The sequence below is a fragment of the Ziziphus jujuba genome, chromosome 7, assembly GCF_031755915.1.
Source record: "Ziziphus jujuba cultivar Dongzao chromosome 7, ASM3175591v1".
Lineage (NCBI taxonomy): Eukaryota > Viridiplantae > Streptophyta > Magnoliopsida > Rosales > Rhamnaceae > Ziziphus > Ziziphus jujuba.
In genome coordinates, this window is record NC_083385.1 from 17071841 (window position 1) to 17091335 (window position 19495).

The 19495-nt window shown below is 32.6% G+C and overlaps 4 protein-coding genes across 7 annotated transcripts; 3 read left to right on the forward strand and 1 right to left on the reverse strand.

Moving 5' to 3' along the window:
* The first annotated feature begins 2180 nt into the window (after positions 1-2180).
* On the forward strand, positions 2181-3454 carry LOC107425354 (uncharacterized protein At4g08330, chloroplastic). Its single transcript, XM_016035350.4, has 2 exons — positions 2181-2384; positions 2802-3454. Exons 1-2 carry the CDS (start codon positions 2284-2286, stop codon positions 3202-3204), a joined length of 504 nt encoding a protein of 167 aa, XP_015890836.3. The 5' UTR covers positions 2181-2283; the 3' UTR covers positions 3205-3454.
* A 396-nt stretch (positions 3455-3850) lies between these two features.
* Positions 3851-7273, reverse strand: LOC107425347 (uncharacterized). Of its 4 annotated transcripts, none has more exons than XM_060819210.1 (7): positions 7041-7273; positions 6747-6870; positions 6129-6214; positions 5933-5997; positions 5535-5617; positions 4258-4391; positions 3851-4080 (listed from the first exon to the last, which is right to left on the reverse strand). In XM_060819210.1, the coding sequence occupies exons 2-6, from the start codon at positions 6825-6827 to the stop codon at positions 4299-4301; spliced, it is 408 nt and encodes a 135-aa protein (XP_060675193.1). In that variant the 5' UTR covers positions 6828-6870; positions 7041-7273; the 3' UTR covers positions 3851-4080; positions 4258-4298. The 4 variants fall into 4 exon arrangements, with proteins under 4 accessions (XP_060675193.1, XP_060675192.1, XP_060675191.1 ...); XM_060819209.1 differs by having other exon boundaries at positions 3851-4093; XM_060819208.1 differs by having other exon boundaries at positions 3851-4391; positions 6747-6851; positions 7041-7270.
* A 1866-nt stretch (positions 7274-9139) lies between these two features.
* On the forward strand, positions 9140-15114 carry LOC107425344 (uncharacterized). The gene is made up of 10 exons (XM_060818959.1): positions 9140-9643; positions 9793-9913; positions 10163-10248; positions 11016-11433; positions 11533-11633; positions 12015-12081; positions 13151-13378; positions 13743-14204; positions 14511-14583; positions 14752-15114. Exons 1-10 carry the CDS (start codon positions 9204-9206, stop codon positions 15000-15002), a joined length of 2247 nt encoding a protein of 748 aa, XP_060674942.1. The 5' UTR covers positions 9140-9203; the 3' UTR covers positions 15003-15114.
* A 440-nt stretch (positions 15115-15554) lies between these two features.
* On the forward strand, positions 15555-19453 carry LOC125423664 (uncharacterized protein At1g10890). The gene is made up of 5 exons (XM_048478453.2): positions 15555-16024; positions 16579-16776; positions 17762-17981; positions 18626-18872; positions 19087-19453. The coding sequence occupies exons 1-5, from the start codon at positions 15921-15923 to the stop codon at positions 19107-19109; spliced, it is 792 nt and encodes a 263-aa protein (XP_048334410.2). The 5' UTR covers positions 15555-15920; the 3' UTR covers positions 19110-19453.
* The last annotated feature ends 42 nt before the right edge of the window (positions 19454-19495 follow it).

The following is a 19495-nucleotide window of genomic DNA, read 5'->3' on the forward strand; positions in this document are numbered from 1 at the left end:
ATCCACTTGTGGATGAATTGTACCATAACCTCCTTCTATATATATATATATATATTTGTATATATATATATATATATATAAATATATAGATATATAAGTGTTTTGTATTTCAAATTGGTTAAAGTGACTTATGCTGTTATATTTTTCATTGTTAGTATTTATGTTTTGGCATGAAATGATAATTTAGAATATTTAAATAAAAGATCGGGTTTGAATATTAATTTCTAAATTATGGTATTGCATTTGTTTGGGAAAAATAAAAAGTATGACTTTGAAAGGATTGTTATGAATATTGTATTATTGTTTTTAAAGAGTGTACCATATAGTACTTCTCGGTTATGTTATATGTTATTAGTTGCGCACAAGCTTAGTGATACTATGTGTGTTCACGATATGAGAAAATAATAATAAGTTGTATGTCATTCTCTTGGAACGATGATGAGTTGCATGCCACTTACTCGTGACCATAGAATGACGAATTGTCATGATATGAAAGAATGATGATTGAGTTGTGTATTATTCTCTCCGAGTGATGATGAGATATGTGCCACTCTTTCATGACATAGGTTTCTTTGTATCTATTTACTATTTAATGGTGTTTTACGACGCTTTAAACCAATTGGCAGTATTAGATATATCGTATGGTATATTGCAAAATTTTTTGACAGACATACATACAAATGTGGTTTTATTACATTTTCATTATAGCTTTATGATTATGATTATATTGTTTATTGTTCAATATTATATTTATATTTTAATTTTTTTATTGATAGTTTAAATTTCTTAATTATGAAATGCTTATTTTATGATATTGATTTGAGATATAAATTGGGCTTGATGAAAAAAGTTTTTTAAAAAAAAAAAAAATTCAAAAGAGTGAGTGAGGTCTTAAGTGAAAAGTTTTGAAGTTTAATAACTATTTTCATATTATTATTTTATTTTACTCACTGAGTTTGTCTTATAACTTTGTTTTTAAACTGTTTTCCAAGGCATTAGTTGATAGGTTATGCCCATTACGTCCAAGCATATTCGTTTTTGTATAGTTTTTCATTGTTGATGTATCGTTCTTTTTCTTTGACTCAAATGATAATAAATATTATTTTTTCGCTGAATTCTAATGTAGACTTTATATTGAACATTTTCAATATATTGTGTTATTTCATTTTACTTCTTAGATTGCTCTAATGGATTAACCTAGTTTGTATAACTTCTATATTATTTTTTATTAATAATTTTTTGAAGAATTTCATAACAAATGTTTGTGTTATTTTATTTATACTGTTGGATTATATTCAATTATGGAGACGATTTATTGGATTTTTAATAGAAAATCCGGTAAGACTTCCCTAAATGGGACCATTTCGGATGTTCGGGAAGGATTCGGGAACAATCCTGTCACTTCAAGTGTTTCCCTGACTTTTCCCTTTCTTAATGACATAGATGAGTTGCAGAAGAGGTGGATTGTCAAAGGGTTTGAATTTGAGTTTGTTTGCATAATAGAGAGAAGAAAGAGGTTACTGACAATGGAGATAGAAAGTGGCCATCTTCTATATATAGAGCACATTTGAAATCGAAAATTATCTTAATTCTTTGACCAAGAAAATGTCCTAAAGATCCCAATTGGTAATATACCATCTTGTTCATGTCTTGATGCATCCACAAAAACGGAAAAAAATAATAATAATAACGAAAATGTCAAAGCTTTAAAGAAGAAACTTGGGCGCATTGGGTTCATAATTTGAAAATTGTTTTCATATAATTTTCTTTTTCCTTGATCAGGAGACGGAGCCAGAGGCTCTTAAGAAACTATTTAAAAAAAAAAAAAAAGAGATACAATTTTTTTCTCATACAACTTATTCACTATTTAAAAAAAAAAAAAGAAAAGAAAAGAAAAGAAAAGATACAGTTTATATATCATGGTAGTCCCTTAGATTTTTACCCCAAAAAAAAAATAATAGTCCGTAAAATTTATTTGTTTATTTTCGCTAAGAAACGTTACTCCATGCAATTTTTGAAACATATGTTTGGTAATGTAAAATTTAATTTTAAATTTTTAATAAAGAAAATAGCTGTTCTCTAATAGGTCCACATTTCATTTAAAAAAAATAAAATAATAATAAAAATCAATGTTACCGTTGGGGAAGAGTACAAAAAAGCAGCGAGGCTCTCCATCTGCAACTCTTTGCTGTAAATAATCATGAATGCTAGGGAACCTTGCTTTATTTAAACTCTCTGTCACTAACGGTTGTAACCCAGACGAACAACCCAGAGACAGCAACCATGATCGGTGCCGGCGACGGCGACGGCGATGACAGTTGTCTCCACCAAAATATTGCACATCTTCCCTTGTCTTCCTCCCAGATCACACATGTCAGCTACAGGTCTGTCTCTCTCTCTCTCTCTCTCTCTCTGCTCTTTCTGCTTTTACTTTATTCCACAGCTGAACTTTTGTCTAATCCATCCATCGGATTTTCTCTTTGAATTTCATTCTTATTTCTAATCGCATAGTTGTAGATTACCCACATTGTGAAAACAATTTCAGAAGTTAAAAAATTGTTTAATTGTTTAAAAGATTCATTCTTGGTGGTCAGAATGGTAGATTGTTTTAGATTAAGAAAGAAATTTGCTTTCCAATTATATTTGCTTACCACAATTGTTCTTAGAATTCAAAAACTTGTTTTCATATTATGCATTGAAGTTCCTCTGCTTGTCTGGAACTAGATGGATTTGATCAGTTGAAGCGGTTGTTTCTTTTTGTGGTCATGGTCTAAAAATTATAATACCCTTTTATGTTGCAGCTGTGGAACTTGTGGGTATGAATTGAATCTGAACTCTGATAACCGCAACACACCAACCATCTCTTCCAACTACCATAAGTTGATAAAAAGAGGGACAATCTCATTCTTCTGTATCGACGAAAGCAGATTCAAACAGACCGAAAAACGCCAATGCAGACCTTACTTCACCTCCAAGAGTTCGTGGGGTTTGTTCCGCCGGAGAACCAAGCTTCTTTGCCGCAAATGTGGAAACCATATTGGCAACTCTTACAAGGTGAATACATCTTCCAGTTCTCTCACATTGGGTAAATTATACTCTATCACCTGGGATGGAATATCTGATTGTAGAATTTATGACATAAAGATTCGTGCTCTGCAACCTTCGGTTTCCGAAAAGATAAGTGTCTCGGCAAAATGCCGATAGGGATATTGATGAATTTGGTTTGATTCCATTGTCAAAGAAAGAAGATTTACTCCTGTTTTTTACCATTATTTTATGATCACTTGTAATTTAATGAGATTAAGTGGGAAAAAGATGAAGATCTGTTTTCTGAATTTGGATCCTATTTCTGCATTTTGGTTACCCTGCGTTTGATCAAGTACTTGTTACCACATTATGTATTATCACTGTGTATCTTCCCTGGAAATAAAAGAGGTTAATATGATTCTTTCAACTAGATTAAAAAACATTGTTATCACTGTGTAACCAAATCTCGTTACAATTTGAAGGCAAAATAAACGGCCTACTTTCAAGATGAAACCAGGGTATCATGTGAAAGATGGGAAAGTTTTCAAATATATTGGTACTGAGATTTGGTTTGATGATAACTAATAAGTTGTCAAAGATTTATTTTGTTTGTAATTTTCTACCAGTGAAAATATTTCTCAACGTAGACTTTTAACTCAAAAGGTTTTCAATCAACTATTGCAATTATAAATTAAATTCAATGATGTAATAAAGGTTAACTTAAAAATTCAATCATTCAAATGTTTATAATGAAACCGGTACAAACTTCAGGGTGATAAACTCCAAAGATGATTAATTTATTTAATTATTAAAAGAAGGCAGCTTATCAAAAATTCAAGATGCACTGAAAGCTGATCCATTGAAAATGTCCTCACAATTTTTCTAATGCCCCAAAATTTCACAGGGGTCATAAGATTCTGTACCATTCATGAAAGCTAGATAATTCTACATAACATGATAGATCTAAGCCACTCCATGCTTCTAGTAATTGTCAATCAGCAGATTCAGCAGAAAGACTAGTTGCTCAGATATAGCTATTCTCGACACAAAACTCTGTAAAACAAATCTTGACATGAAAATTGTTATTTACTACTTGTAATATGCAAAACGAGAGCCTCTGACATGCAAACATGCTCTTACAACCATGAAAAAAACCTTAGCATTTACGCCGAAATCGAGGGATTGGGAAATGGGAAGGCTTAAAGCAAGACTAGAAACGGTAACTCATACTTCAGAATCAAGATCTTGTCTCTGAACATAGTGAATGGCCCCTACAGATATTTTCTTGCTAGGGCACGAACTTTTGTATCAAAATGTGATGATGTAATGCGGGAACCAGGCAAGTAGAGGGGATTAAGAAGAACCTGAATTACCAAACACCACAGAAGTCAATAGTCAAAGATATTTTATATCAAATTACGAAGGAAATAACAATAAAATTGAATCTTAAAATTGCAGCCTTCAACTATATGCTAGTCAATGTAATGCAACAACACTGATTAAAAATCCCAAACTAGAGAAACGGCATAAAGAAGGTTGATGGATTGTGGTCAATATTTATCAGAGTTTATGTAACACCTTGCTTCATGCATGCAGAAAATTCTAACAAAATAGACAAGCCTAACTCAAAAAGATGACTTACAAATGCAGAACAGCCAGTTTCAAAAGAGCACCAAAATCCAACAAAACCAGCATGTAGAGAATATGGAGAAAGAAAGTTTAAAATCTCTGTGTAGTTAGTAATGATTTAAACTTGTATCAATTGAATCAAAGTACTAACTTAAGAACAGAAGTTTCTCACTATATCATGAGGAAAGTAGTACATATGGAAATATGACACCTCAAAAATTCTGAAAAAGAGAATGTGAGGTTATCTGGCTGAGGAACACATAAATTGAAATTATGACTAAGGGTGGTTTGCCAATCAAGGTACGGAGTGACAAGCCCAGGAAAGAGCAAACTCAAAGGCCAAAGACAGTCTGACTTGATTCATTTGTCAACAAGTTGTTAGGGAATCTCATTTAATCTTTTCAAATGCCATATGCTCCTGGTTTAGTTTTCTCTAAAGAAGAAGGTTCAGGAATGGCATGTAACAACTCCATACCATCTTTAAAATCTTATATCTAAGTTCCCGGATGGTTCTAGGGGAATTCACTAACAAAAACATAATGAAGGAAATTACTAGTCCACCTATATTTGTTCATTTTGTAACATCCCAAGAATACAAATAGCACCAGAGGAGTATAGTGGCTTGATAACATAGCAATATTAAAAGTATCTTAAGATATTTCCTCAATAAACCAGGGATCATCCAAAGAACAACTTAAATGGAGTCAATTTACCAGAAAGAACACTTAAATGAAAGGAAAGTACTCGAGGGAAAAAAGAAGTTTAACAAACAATCCAATCAAGAAACCCAACCATGGAACATTTGAAGAACAAGTAACACAGCATAGCATGAAAGGAAGATGAGAAACTTAATAAACTAGACTGAAAGCGATACTTGCCTTTATATAAAGCTCATGGACCTCTTGGAAAAAGCTCTTAATTCCATCATCATTACGGGAATCATGAAGTAGCATCAAACGTGTATGTATGATTTGTCAAAGAAAACACATACCAAGACAATTTGAAAACTATTAGCATAATGGAAAGACATCACTTTCACACCCCTATTGAGAAGAACAAAGATGCCACAATGCAATATCCCTGAACTGGTGTAGTATGATAATATAAGAATCGAAAACCTCATTATTTTTCCATCTAATGGTTGCTTCCAGTTAGTGGAGAGAATGCCGTTTGTCAACATCACATGTATAAAAAAGAGTAAAGAACAATATAGAAACAAAAGAAGAATGACACTAAAATGCCATGCATATAGAATTGAATTAACAAATGTTAAGGATATGACCAGCTGTAACATATACTGAAACAACCAAATCATTGAACCGGTCTATCGCCTTCAAGTACCTGCAAGGAATGAATATGTGACATATTTAGGAGGAAGAATACGAGGTTCTAGAGCAACCAGAAGAGTATAATAAAGGTAAAATTGTTTGTTTGCGTAACTAAAAATATAATGCTAAGGGTAGAGAACAAACATGGCACTGGTAGTCCATGCATGGTCCTGAACGATATCAAGAGCAGCATGTAATATAAACTGATGCAGTTGAGCAGCGTCTTCTCTCTGTAATAAGGTAATGAAGGTTAATAATCAAACAAAAACGACTCGCAAAATCAGCACACAAAAGTTATACGAGCATGATACCCATTAAATTTTAACTTCATTTAGACTGTTTTAGGAAAAGAAAAGAACATTGTCTACTGATTTTGGTTATTATATCAATTAGAGTTCATTCTTTTTTTTCCATTTAGCATTGCAATGAGGTGGTGCTGGTAGTGTTTTCTACAAACCATTTCTATAAGTTTTCTCAAAACATCGTTCATCTTTCATTGTTTCCTGAAGCAAAAGCTTAAGCTTGTTTAGTAAAAACTGTTTTTGAGTTGGGTCGCATTAATTTGAATTTTTTTTTTTTTTTTTTTTTTCCTTCTCTCAAATAACATAAATCTAAAAACCATCGACTTAAATGTAATCACAAAAGCTTCTTCTAATCCATAATATTAGTAGCCTAAAACTACTTGAGATCGCAAAATATAAAAAATATAAAAATAAATAAATAAATAAAAAGACCGAATTAGAAAGAAAGAAAAGTTGGTACCTTGGCAGCAGATCCAACTTCAGCTTCATAAATAGGGATATCATTCCTGCTGACAATGATGAAACAAGCCGTCGTTGCCATTCTAATTTGATTCTCTTTCCAATCCTGTCCCCATTTTCCAACCCTAAATCAAATCCCATTTCAATAATTCTTTTTCTTCTTCCTAATTATTAAATTTAATAAATCAACCCGCATATTGAATTGGGTCTGTATTTTTTTTTTAAAATTTTTTAATGAAAAATGGACGGGGAATCAAGAACATATTCAAATGGGGAAAAAGCTTTGAAGACGAACCTGATGGACGATCCGAAAGACTGATGAGACTGGAAAGAAAGACAGTAATTTGGGAATATATATATATATATATATATAGAACGAGAGAGAGAGAGAGAGAGAGAGAGAGAGAGAGAAGGGTGATTTATTTAGTAGCTGCAGTGTGAGAAATATTTTTATGAGTGTCCGTGTTCGTTTACGTTCCCATCAGTATGGATTGGCTGCTTCCGAGTTCTGAATCCTGACATTATTCAGCGATTTTTTGTTTTTGATTTTGTTTCTGTTTTTTAATTTTTTTTTTTTTATAGACACCTTTTACCCAAAAATAAAAAAATAAAATTTAAGACACCTGTTTTATTTTTAAAATCTATTCTTTGAGTTTTTTTTTTTTTCATTTGTAAGGAAGAATTCCATAACAATTTTTTTTTTTATGGAAATATTATTTTTAACAAAATTGAAATAGACCAGAAACACAAAGAAAAAAAAAAATCTTCCGAGAGCAAACTTAAGCTATATATATTCCAAAAAAAAAAAAAAAAAACTTAAGCTATATATATATATTGTAATTTTAACATAAAAAAAAAAAGAAATAGAAATACCAAATAACCTATCTCTTTTTATTAATTGTGTTTCTTAGAACATCTTGAAAAAAAAAAAAATTACTAGAACTTGGAAGTCTAAAGAGAAAATAATAGACTTAATGCTACTAGACTGTCATGTAGACTGAATAACATGTTCTCACAGTTTGACCAAAAGTTTGAGATTGATGTTCAATTCACTAATTAATATGTTAAAATGATGTGAGAATATTTTATTAATTAAATTTTTTTTTTAAAATTAATGAACTTTTTTTCTGTTAATATTTATATAAAGGTTTAAAATGATCATAAACACGATGCAATTAGAAACAAATAACATGATATTAACTTAAATTGTACCACATCTTCTTCTTTTTTTCCCTGGAAAAAATTATACCATATCAATTGCTAAACAATATGCACATAACATTATTGTCTAAAAATATTATATATATATATATATATATACAGTTTATTTATAGTGCGGATGGTCCTCATGAGAACCATAGTATTGGTGATAGTTTTTTATAGTATGGGTGATAATTTTCTAAAAAATCATCATTAATACTATAAAAAACCATCACTAATACTACGGTCCTCATTATATAATTTCTATATATATATATATATATATATAATATTGAGCTACTATGAGAAGAGAACACACAAACCACTCTTCATGAGGAGCGAACACCCAATGAAAAAAAGAAAATCTATTGGGAGTAATTCCTAACTAAATTAATAACCAGCCACTCCTTGGCTAAATAAACATTATCCTTAAGAAGCACGTAAGGACGATAACTTGGATAAACATATTCCATCAAAAAAAATAAAAATACACTCAAAAATATCTTTTGTTTTTCCTTTAAAAAAAAAAAAAAAAACTCATTTGTTCAACTTACTAAATCTTATAGTTGCTGAAGACAGCCTAGTAGCTTTCTTTCGTATGGCGACGATTTTGACTTCTATTTAATTGAAAAAAACAAAAAAAGATATAAAAAGATCCTGAATTTGAATCATTGAACCTGTTAAAAATAAATAAATAAAAAAATAAATAAAAATATATTTGCATAAAATTATTCCATGTTTAGATGTTAAGAGTGGACAATAAGAAATTGTTCTTCTTCTCATTGAAACATTTGCATAAAACATTTGATTATTGTTTTCTTTTTCTAAAACTCAAATCACAATCGCATATATTTGCATGAAGGATATTTAAACAAAAAAAAAAAACAAAAAAGAATGAGATTTTTTATTTTTATGTGATTTTACAAGTTTTCTGACCCAAAAAAAAAAGAAAAACAAGACATTGTATGTGGTGGAGTTCGCACTTGACAGCCTCTATAAGCAAGTCCTCACTCACCACCATAAATTTGTCGAAATAAAATGACCAAAACACCCCAAACTCCCAAAACGACAGTTTGGACGTTGGAACCCATCCCCGTTTTACTCCTAAAACGACAAAATTTCAAAACCTGTGGTCACCAATTAACGACCGAGTCCACTCGCTTTCCACTGAGCCTTTTAAAACACATCCGACTCAGTCATTTCACAGAGTCATCAAAAATACACACACATACTCTCTGTCTCTCTCCCCAAAACCACCATGATCACCTGCAAACCTTCCAACTTCAACTTCGGAACTCTCTTTCCCAACTTCACGTCCACAAGAAACCCTAATGGAGGTTTAGAAATTACCAAAACAGGCCATGCTTCGCGAAACTACAAATGCATGGTGTTTTCTTCGTCTGTGGATGGACCCAAATGGAACCGCGACGACAAGCATTTATCTCCGAATGGATATGAAAGTAAAAGCGGTTTCTTCCAGAAAGAGAGAGAGCGAGTAGAAGATGAAGAAGAAGAAGAAGAAGAAGAAGAAGAAGGAGAAGATGATGATGGAAAAGTACATTGCGAAGTGGAGGTGATTTCGTGGAGGGAACGAAGAATCAGGGCCGAAATGTTGGTGGATGCCGATATCGAATCGGTTTGGAACGCTCTCACGGATTACGAGAGGCTTGCAGATTTCGTTCCTAATCTTGTTTCCAGGTAATTAAAAAATAAAAACAATAATAAAAATAAAAAAAGCCTATTTTCTATGGTAATGTATATGTTGTAATTTGTATATTTAGTGGTTGGCTAATGGTGAAATTTATTTATTTATTTATTTATTTTTAATTTGGTGTGGAAATTGATAGTAAGAGAATTCCATGTCCGCATCCTGGAAGGATATGGTTGGAGCAGAGAGGGTTCCAGAGGGCATTGTATTGGCATATTGAAGCTCGGGTTGTGTTGGACCTTCATCAATTTATCAATTCTGTAATCATCTTAGAATTTTTTTATTTTTTTTTCAAGTTATTATCTATTTTTTATTGTTTTGCTCCGCTTGTTGATGCAAATCAGGATTAATTTCTTGTAGCCAAGTTGTTTTTTTTTTCTTTTTTTCTTTTTGGCATTTATGATATGCAAATCCAAGTTTCTCACTTTGAATTTCAGCTTTCAAAGTGAATTGTTCTTTTTTTTTTTTTTTGTGGTTTTCTTGCTTTAATTTTTCATGTATATTTTCAGGCTTATGATCGTGAACTCCGGTTTTCAATGGTTGATGGAGACTTTAAAAAATTTGAAGGGAAATGGTCCACAAAATGCGGGACAAGGTAGGATGTTTATTCGAGCTTTAAACGCAGATTACATGATTCTGGAGAGCTTAATTTCAAATTCATTTATCTTTAAAGTGGATATACTGTGATTGAATTGTTTGCAATGTAAATTTTCAAATGGGGACGTGCTATATATGGTTTTCCTTACAAGATGATTATCTAAGCTCAAATTCGGACATGCTAGGAATCTGAAGGTTGCAATCAAGCAGACTCATTGAATAGCATAATAGGCTCTCCCTTCAAACTGCAGGAAGTTATGTTACAAACTTTTTGAATAATTAAAGATTTTGTAGTCTGGTATTAGTTTCCATGTGAATTATCTTCAGCTTTGACCTTCTTGATACTGAACAACCCCACAAACATATGGCATTTTAGTCTTGTACTGCAGGAGCAAAATGCAATTTGAAATAATGCTAAATATTCTTTAGTGTCATATTGAATTGTGTGTGCAAAACACAATAACCTGTTAAACGTGAATTAAGTTATATTTCATTCTTCAACTAATACATTAGAGCTGTTACTTTTATTGTTAAGATAATATTCTCATGCATGCATTTTATATATGTTTTCCCTTTTTGTTGTCAATACTTTATTATGACACAAATAATGTTGTAAATATATATGCTAAAGAACTGTCAATCCCAAAAAAATTAAGGAAATGGACCAAAAACTATGTATATCAATAAAAATATGCACTCATAACTTGCATAGTTTAAGCAATTCAATTTATCTTCTAATATTTCTCTCATCTCTGGTCATTGCAGGTCATCATCAACTATTTTATCATACGAAGTCAATGTGATACCGAGATTTAACTTTCCTGCAATTTTCTTGGAAAGAATTATCAGATCAGATCTTCCTGTGAATCTTCAAGCTGTAGCTTGTAGAGCCGAAAGGTCTCTTGAAGGGAAACAGGAAATAGAATTCACAGAAAATTCCCTAGGTAGAAGATCCAAGGTTGTTGATAATTCAGTCCATACAAATGCAGATGGAGCGTTGAGCGAACATGATGATGTGTCATCTGAAGTGTTCAAAGAGGGTTCGGCTATCTCTAGTTTTGGTCCATTAACCCCATCTTCTAGTGGGTTTAACAGTAAATGGGGAGTTTACGGCAAAGTTTGCAGGCTTGATAAGCAATGCATGGTGGATGAGGTTCATCTTCGTAGATTTGATGGTTTATTGGTAACTAGATTGATCCTAAACTGTTCTAATCTAGCTTTCCAGTTCCACTGATAGCTAATATTTTCATAGCAATTATTGATGTAATATATTTTACTGAAGGAAAATGGAGGTGTTCATCGATGTGTTGTAGCTAGCATAACAGTAAAAGCTCCTGTCCGTGAAGTGTGGAACGTTTTGACTGCTTATGAAAGTCTTCCTGAGTAAGTAATATGCACTCTTTTTCAAAGCATTTTATAAATGTTTCTTACTTGCACAATTCTCTACACTGGCCAACTCCTTGTTATTTATATAAACTCACTGAAATTCTTTAAGTCCATCTTGGTGAAATATGAAACCGGAAGATAGAAGGCATGTAGATTTTTAGGCTGGTTAAGCAGAGCACCTAGATACTTCTTAATGGAAACATGCAGAACTTTAAAGATAAGAAGTTTTACCGGCATAATGGTCAATCACATCACGCCACTGAAACCATAAAGAAGAAAGACTACAAAATAAGTTTTGCTTTAGTTAATTTTTAAATCAGTTTTATCTCTCTTCATTTATTTTCACTTTTTTGTTAATTCGCAAAATTTCTTATGCAGGATAGTTCCAAACTTAGCAATCAGTAGGGTATTATCAAGGGAGAACAACAAAGTTCGAATTCTTCAGGTACAAGCACGATGTCACTAACTGTAAGTTGAGATCAACAAAATCTGCTTTCCTTATGCATTAGATATACTCGTTGACCATACTCTAGGCGACGGTCCTTTAAATTTAATGTAAGATTATAACTAACCAATGACAACAAGAAAACTACTTAAACCAACAGGGAAAACTAATAAAAATAAAATTAACATGAAATTCTAAAATAAAGCATGGTAATTCGATAAGCTTCTCATGATCTCCGTCCAACCGTATTCCCAAGGCCTTATGGCAACAGGAAGGTTTACCCATTTTATTTACTAGAACAATCAGGAGATAGATGTATCAATATTACTTTGTTGCGGACATGCAGGCCTAATACTAGTAAGCAGTGGCAGAGAAGTTCATTAAATCTATAAATGAATCAGTGGCTGTATTAACAACAGTTATGATGTCAAATTTAATGCTGTAATTAAATTAAACCTCTATATTTTTTTTAAATATGCCAAATGCTATATATTGTGGGCTACTAGCTGAAAATTATGATGAAAATGCCTAGTTTGTATCATCAAAATTTTTTTTCTGCAATATTTGGGTTATTGAGTTCATAGACTTTAACATCACACTAGGTGGAAGTTTAAATAAGTTGAGATCATTACTATGTTGCACTTTCTCGGTTCTGATTATATTTCTCTGTGATGCTGCCTTTTTAATTGAAAATGTTATAATTGAGTACAGGACGAGCATCAAATTAATCATTCTATAAATTACTAATCAAAATGGAGGAAAACATCTATATTCGGGGAACAAGAAATAAGGTTCCCGTAGAAGTTAAGAAAAATGGTTATAGAATGTTTGAGGTTCATGTCATCATTTGAGGGAGACACTGTTTATACTAAACTGCATCACCATCTACAACCATCAAAAGTAACATGTGCACTATTGAGGCTCTGCCACAGTCACCAGTCAATGTGCAACCTTCACTAATTAATGCACTTTTTTTAACTGCCCATGCTGGTGAATGATGTAAAAGTTAAGATCATCAATAATTTCTATTTATTGGATGTAATTTTATTGGTCTTTAAATTACTTGCAGGAAGGATGTAAGGGCCTGCTTTATATGGTACTACACGCTCGTGTTGTCCTGGACTTATGTGAACATCTTGAACAGGAGATTAGTTTTGAACAGGTTGAAGGTGACTTTGACTCCTTTGAAGGAAAATGGATACTAGAGCAGCTAGGAAGTCACCACACACTGTTAAAGTACACTGTAGAGTCAAAAATGCACAAGGATACATTTCTCTCTGAAGCTATTATGGAAGAGGTTGGTGTATCTAAAATTGTTGGGACCCCTAGCTTTCTGTTCTTTTTCTAAAGTGTTTTTTGTCGTCAGCATGGTTTATGCATCAATTTTTGAACAAACCTCTAGACTATCTTTCAAATGTATTTCCCATGTGGTTTTATTATTATTATTATTTTTTTAATTTTCTTTTTTTATTCCTTTTTTGGTAATAGGTGGAAATTGTTTCTGTATTCTTCATTTTGCAGTTAAATCCTATGTTACCAAAGTAAAATTCATTTGTTGATTTTACCTTGGTTACCATAAAGCCGACAACATAATTCTTTTTCTTGTTTGCTAAAAGGTGCATTCTCCTAAGTAGTATTGATATATCGTTGTGAGATTACAGGTTATATATGAAGATCTTCCTTCAAATTTGTGTGCAATTCGAGACTTTGTTGAAAAGAGTGAGGTAGCTCACTCTTCGGGAGCAGATGATGAAAAAATATACATAGAGCAAGAAACTGCTTCATCTGACATTGAGTGTGATGATGATTATGGTACACCAGCTGAGCAGGTTCCGGATACTAATGGAAAAGGTTCATTTAGACAAAGGCCGAGGGTGCCTGGCTTGCAAAGGGATATTGAAATTCTTAAAGCGGAGCTTTTGAAATTCATTGAAGAACATGGACAGGAAGGATTTATGCCCATGAGAAAGCAACTCCGTTTGCATGGACGGGTAGATATTGAGAAGGCAATTACACGTATGGGTGGATTCAGAAGGATTGCATCATTGATGAACCTCTCCCTTGCTTATAAACACCGTAAACCAAAGGGATTCTGGGACAGCCTTGAAAATTTGCAGGAAGAGGTATGTTTGCTTGCTAGAGTGGTTCTAGATGTGGGTTTAAGCAACTCGGGGGCATTATCATGAGTTCAAATCCAATCAGTACCCATTTATGGGGCAAAAGGACCATTAAAGACCTTGTTCACCAATAATAGATTATTAAGTAGCTAAATGTTAGTTCATATAGATCCCCATTCCATTCTTTCAGCTCCCAAATAGTCAAGAGTAAAAATTGCCAAATGACTAAGTTATCTATCTTATGCATTTACTTATTCTATTTATATGTTTAATTTTTTTTTGTCTTAAATAAATTTTCATTTTATGTTATAGATAAGTCGATTTCAAAGAAGTTGGGGAATGGATCCAACATTTATGCCCAGTAGAAAGTCATTTGAGCGTGCAGGTAAAGAATATCATCATCATTCCCACTTTTCTTATCGTTGTTTCCATAATTGTGGAAAGCTTTTGCATATGTTCTTTGTAAGCTGAGAAACTAACTTTTTCATTAAATATGATGAAGACTTTGATTTGTATTGAGTTTCTCGGCAAAATTCACTTGAAACTTTTACAGGTCGGTATGACATTGCTCGTGCATTGGAGAAATGGGGAGGCCTCCATGAAGTTTCACGTCTTCTATCACTCAAGTTGAGGCGCCAAAATAGACAAGCATACCTGTCCAGAGAGAAGAAAATCGATTATTTAGCAGCAAGTCATCATGATCTAGACGATAAAAGTAGGACCAAATCCAATCCTTATGTATGTCAAGATACACAAAAATGGCTCTCAAAATTAAAACATTTGGATATCAATTGGGTTGAATGAAATCCCTATTTCATTTTTCTACCTTTCTCTTAACTGGTTTTGTACATATTATTTGTATTTTAAGGTTGGTGTTGTACATATCATTTATATTCTAAGATTTTGTTTATGTTTTGATGTAGCTATATGAGATGTTTTGATTTTGTCTAAAAAAACTTATAAAATAAAATTATAATTGTTATTTGAAAACTAAAATAAAAAAAAAATAGAATAATAGAATTATGAAAGGATTATTTGTATATATAAATAAGTAAACATGTTAAAAGTGTCATATCAACTCAAATATGTGAGTCTTTTGCCAAAAAAAAATAAAAAATAAAAAAGTAAATATATAAGTTGTAATAAAAATTAAAAAAAAAAACTCAAATTTATTAGTTGGCTAATAAATTGACGATTAAAAAGACTAGAGTTGAATAAAAATGAAATGTAAAAGGCTAAAAAAACAAAAATGGAATATAAATACACTGTGCTGATTTTTTTTTGTAAAAATAGAAATGCATTTGTGCACAAATTTCAATATATAAGAGGCCAAAGTGAAATTTATTTAACCCTAAATTTTAATCAAACATTTGAGAATGTATCCAACTCCATTTCAATTTTTTATTAGTCAGTCTCACGCTAAGATATAGGGTTTCTGAAACGCTCAAGACTCAACAATTTCACTTAAAAAAAAAATTGCGAACGGCAATCAAAATTCTCATACATATAGATATATATGGAATCAAAAATAAAAATAAAAAACTAGCAAGACCCAACCCACTTCTCCATAGCTGAAACAGAAATAGGAAGGGAGAAGAAATTAATGGCATGGTTTAGGCGGAGGAGATAATAGGATTTTTGAAATGGGTTAAGATCAATTGGAGCTCTCTCTCTCTCTCTCTCTCTCTCTCTATTTTGATTTACAGAAAGGGAAACATAAACATGGGTCGAAGCGTATCGCGTTCGCCATCCTACAGCAGAAGTAGGAGAAGAAGCAGAAGGGACCGGAGCCGAAGCCGCTCTCCCTACACTGTTTCTCGTTCCAGGTTTCCTTTTGCTTCTAATTTCAATATATATATATATATATGTATATTTTATATTTATGTTTTTCTGTCCATTTTCCTTGATATTATTGCTTTCTGGGTTGTTAATTGGAGCTTTGAATTTCCATGCTTTCACTTAATTTGAATATTATTATTGAGTTGGCTTCTTTATATGGGTGTTACTGGGTAGTTTTTGAATGTCCATTTTGATTTTTTGTTTTCTTTTTTTAAATGGTTTTGGTGATTGGACTTTTGGGTGTGTCTTGTGATTGCTTATAATGTGTTCCCTGCTTTTGTCCCAATTCAAAATATATAGGTTTCTTAGATTTTTCAACTTATGTTACTATTTTTTTGGGTTTTTAAGGTTAAAATATTGTAGTTATTTTACTCATAACATTACCATTTGGCAGAATTATTTGAATGTCAATTTCACAAATGAGTAGGCGTTGATATGTGTGACATACCTTGTAAGTAGTCTGGTCATGAAGGAAACACATTTTGAAAGATTTGGGAATAGGAATTTTCTTATATGTAAAATAACTTTGTATATTATGCAGGCGAAGAAGTCATTCTAGTTCGCCACGACGGCGCCGAAGCCGAAGTAGAAGTCACTCGCCTAGGCGTCATAGAAGACAAAGAAGTAGGAGTACTTCACAGTCTTCATTACCAAAATCACGTAGTCCAAGTCTAGCATTAAATGAACGCAAAAATGCAACCGATAAAGTTCGGAAGGAGGAGGAGGAGGAGAAGAAGAGGTGACTTTATCAATACTTCTAAGTTTTCCTAAGATCTCACATGTTAACTTTTGCATTTGTTTTGGTTATATGTTGTAATCCAAGGTATTCTTGCCTTTTGCACGACTTACTATAGATGGAAATTGAGCTGCTTCAATAATATAGTTTCCTCTTTCCATGTTTGGGGGTAAAATCAATATATAGTATCTGGTTGGATGGTCGTTATCTTTTCAATTAAATCCCTTTACTGGAAAATCCCAAAACCGAAAGCAAAGTAGTGATTTTTAAAGCCACATCCTTATTCTTATAGGATATGTCCACTGAATTTGGAAGCACTAAAGCTTTAGAGCTGAGGACATCACTGAACAAGTACTAAAATGCAAGTCTACCTAAAAAAGAAGTCACTAGCTGAACACATGATTAAAAAATCGTGGGAATATAAGAAAAATAAAGTACTCTTTTATGTCAATGATAAGAAAAATAGAAGCCACAACTTAGAGTTATAAGGGAACTAGAAAAAGAAGTAGAGGATCACAATTTTGGGACATTGAAACATAATCATATGTATAAAATTTCGGTCCTTAAGCAAGAGCCTCCTGTGTTCCCATATGGTGCATCACTTCATGAATGATTATTATTTTGAGAAATTGTCTCTTGCAGATATTGAATTCTGGTGTTTTTAAGTATCTTTCCTTTCAGTAGAACCTTTTTAAAAACCCAACAGATTGTTGTATCTGACTGTAAAGCATTGGAGTTGGAGAGAATTATTAAATAGCTATACTAGCCAAAGACATGACCTGTACTTCAGCTATTATGACCATTAAGAAATCAATTAGTGTTGTAATTTTTATCATACTTCAATTAAGTATTTGTTCTATCAGAGTACTTGTCTTGAAAGTGATGATGTGCTTAAGTTCTATATAACGCGGTATACAAACATGTGAGAAATTATAGAATCTTGATCCCCTATGGTCATTCCCCTGCTTGACTTTCCACTTGCTATCAGGCCTCAACAGGAGGCAGAACTGAAACGACTAGAAGAAGAGACTGCAATGAGAATAGAGGAAGCAATTCGTAAAAACGTTGAGGAGAGGCTGAATTCTGAGGAAGTTAAAATAGAAATAGAGAGGAGAATAGAAGAAGGTAGAAAGAAATTGTTTGATGATGTTGTTGCTCAACTTGAGAAAGAAAAGGAAGCTGCCCTTATTGAAGCAAGACAAAAAGAAGTAAGCATCCTGAAATAAGTCCAGTTCTTTATCTCTTTTCCTATATGCTGCAGCACTTGGAACATTTTGATTAAGAAATGGTTTTCCTCTATGAGTGAAAAAAATGTGCTGTTTTAAGGAATATTTGTTGGTTGCTAGTTGGCTACCTATCTGATGGGTAATGTGTCAGGGCCCTATGATGGAAGAGTAACATAAAAGATTAAATTGGTTCAACGTGGTAAAATCATGTTTATCATGCCCTATGTTCTTATTATGGGGGGTCGTTGGACTTGCTTAAAAGAGAAAAAGTTTGTGAATAATTTATTAACTAACACAATCAAGACAGGAAGGTGTCAAATATTATGACTACTGAAGTTGACAATCACTAAATTGAAACCCTTCTAATCTGCAGTACTTGTGATTAGGCATGCCAATATTGTTTGTTGTATGAAACTTTTGCAGGACTCTTTCAAGGACTCAAGCATGTAAAGGACTATCACTTTCATCATGGTTATCTTTGTCATTGATATCTCTCTTAAAAATTTTCTCCCCCTTTTCATGTGTGATTTGAATTAGCCACAATTATTAATTTTTGGTTATTATTTGGCTGCATATCGTCTCATCCCATCCCTTAAAATTTCATATAATCATATAATTGTCCTTAGGAACAAGCACGAAAAGAGAGAGAAGAGCTTGATAAGATGCTAGAAGAGAATAGGAGGAGAGTGGAAGAGGCTCAGAGAAGAGAAGCTTTAGAGCAGCAGAGGAAAGAGGAGGAACGCCATCGAGAATTGGAGTTGATCCAGAGACAGAAAGAAGAGGCTGCAAGGAGGAAAAAGCTGGAAGAGGAGGAAGAACATGCAAACCTAATGAAGTTGCAAAGCAAGAACAAATCTCGATCCAAGTCATTTGGTATGGGTTTTTGACACCGATTTCTCTGTTAAGCTGGTTTGTAACAATGATCTTATGTTTAACTTCCCTCCTTTTGTGGGGTGTACTTGACAAATTTTGTTAAAATTACTAGAGAATCTGCAACATTTGTTGGAGCTATCTTACATGGATTTAGAACTGAAGTTTATTGAGGTATTTGAATTATATTTGATGACCTGCTGATATATCTTGGTAGGGTTGTGGAACAAAACCCTTTAATTAGGGAACAAAACAGTGTGCCTGTTAGTAACTTGCGTGAATGGCAAAGCTTTCTGGTAAGAACTGCCTGCTGAGAGGTCCTTGGCTTTTGGCAGCTGTTTTGATCAAGTCCTATGGTGTTAATTCTTGGTATGAATGGAAACCCAGGACTTAAATATGCAAAAGGTCTCTTTAAAAAATTCCTCAATTATAGGGATTGGGGGTGTTAAAGAAGATAATTTCTCTCATTATTTAGGAAAAATTTCCAACTTACCCCTTTATCAGTCTCAAGTTAGTTAGATAAAACCTTGTAATATTATTTACTTTAGATGATTAATCTAGCAAGACTTTCAACCTTTTCCTTTTTTTATTATTATTTTTTTTTTATTTTTTTTTATTTGAAGCTT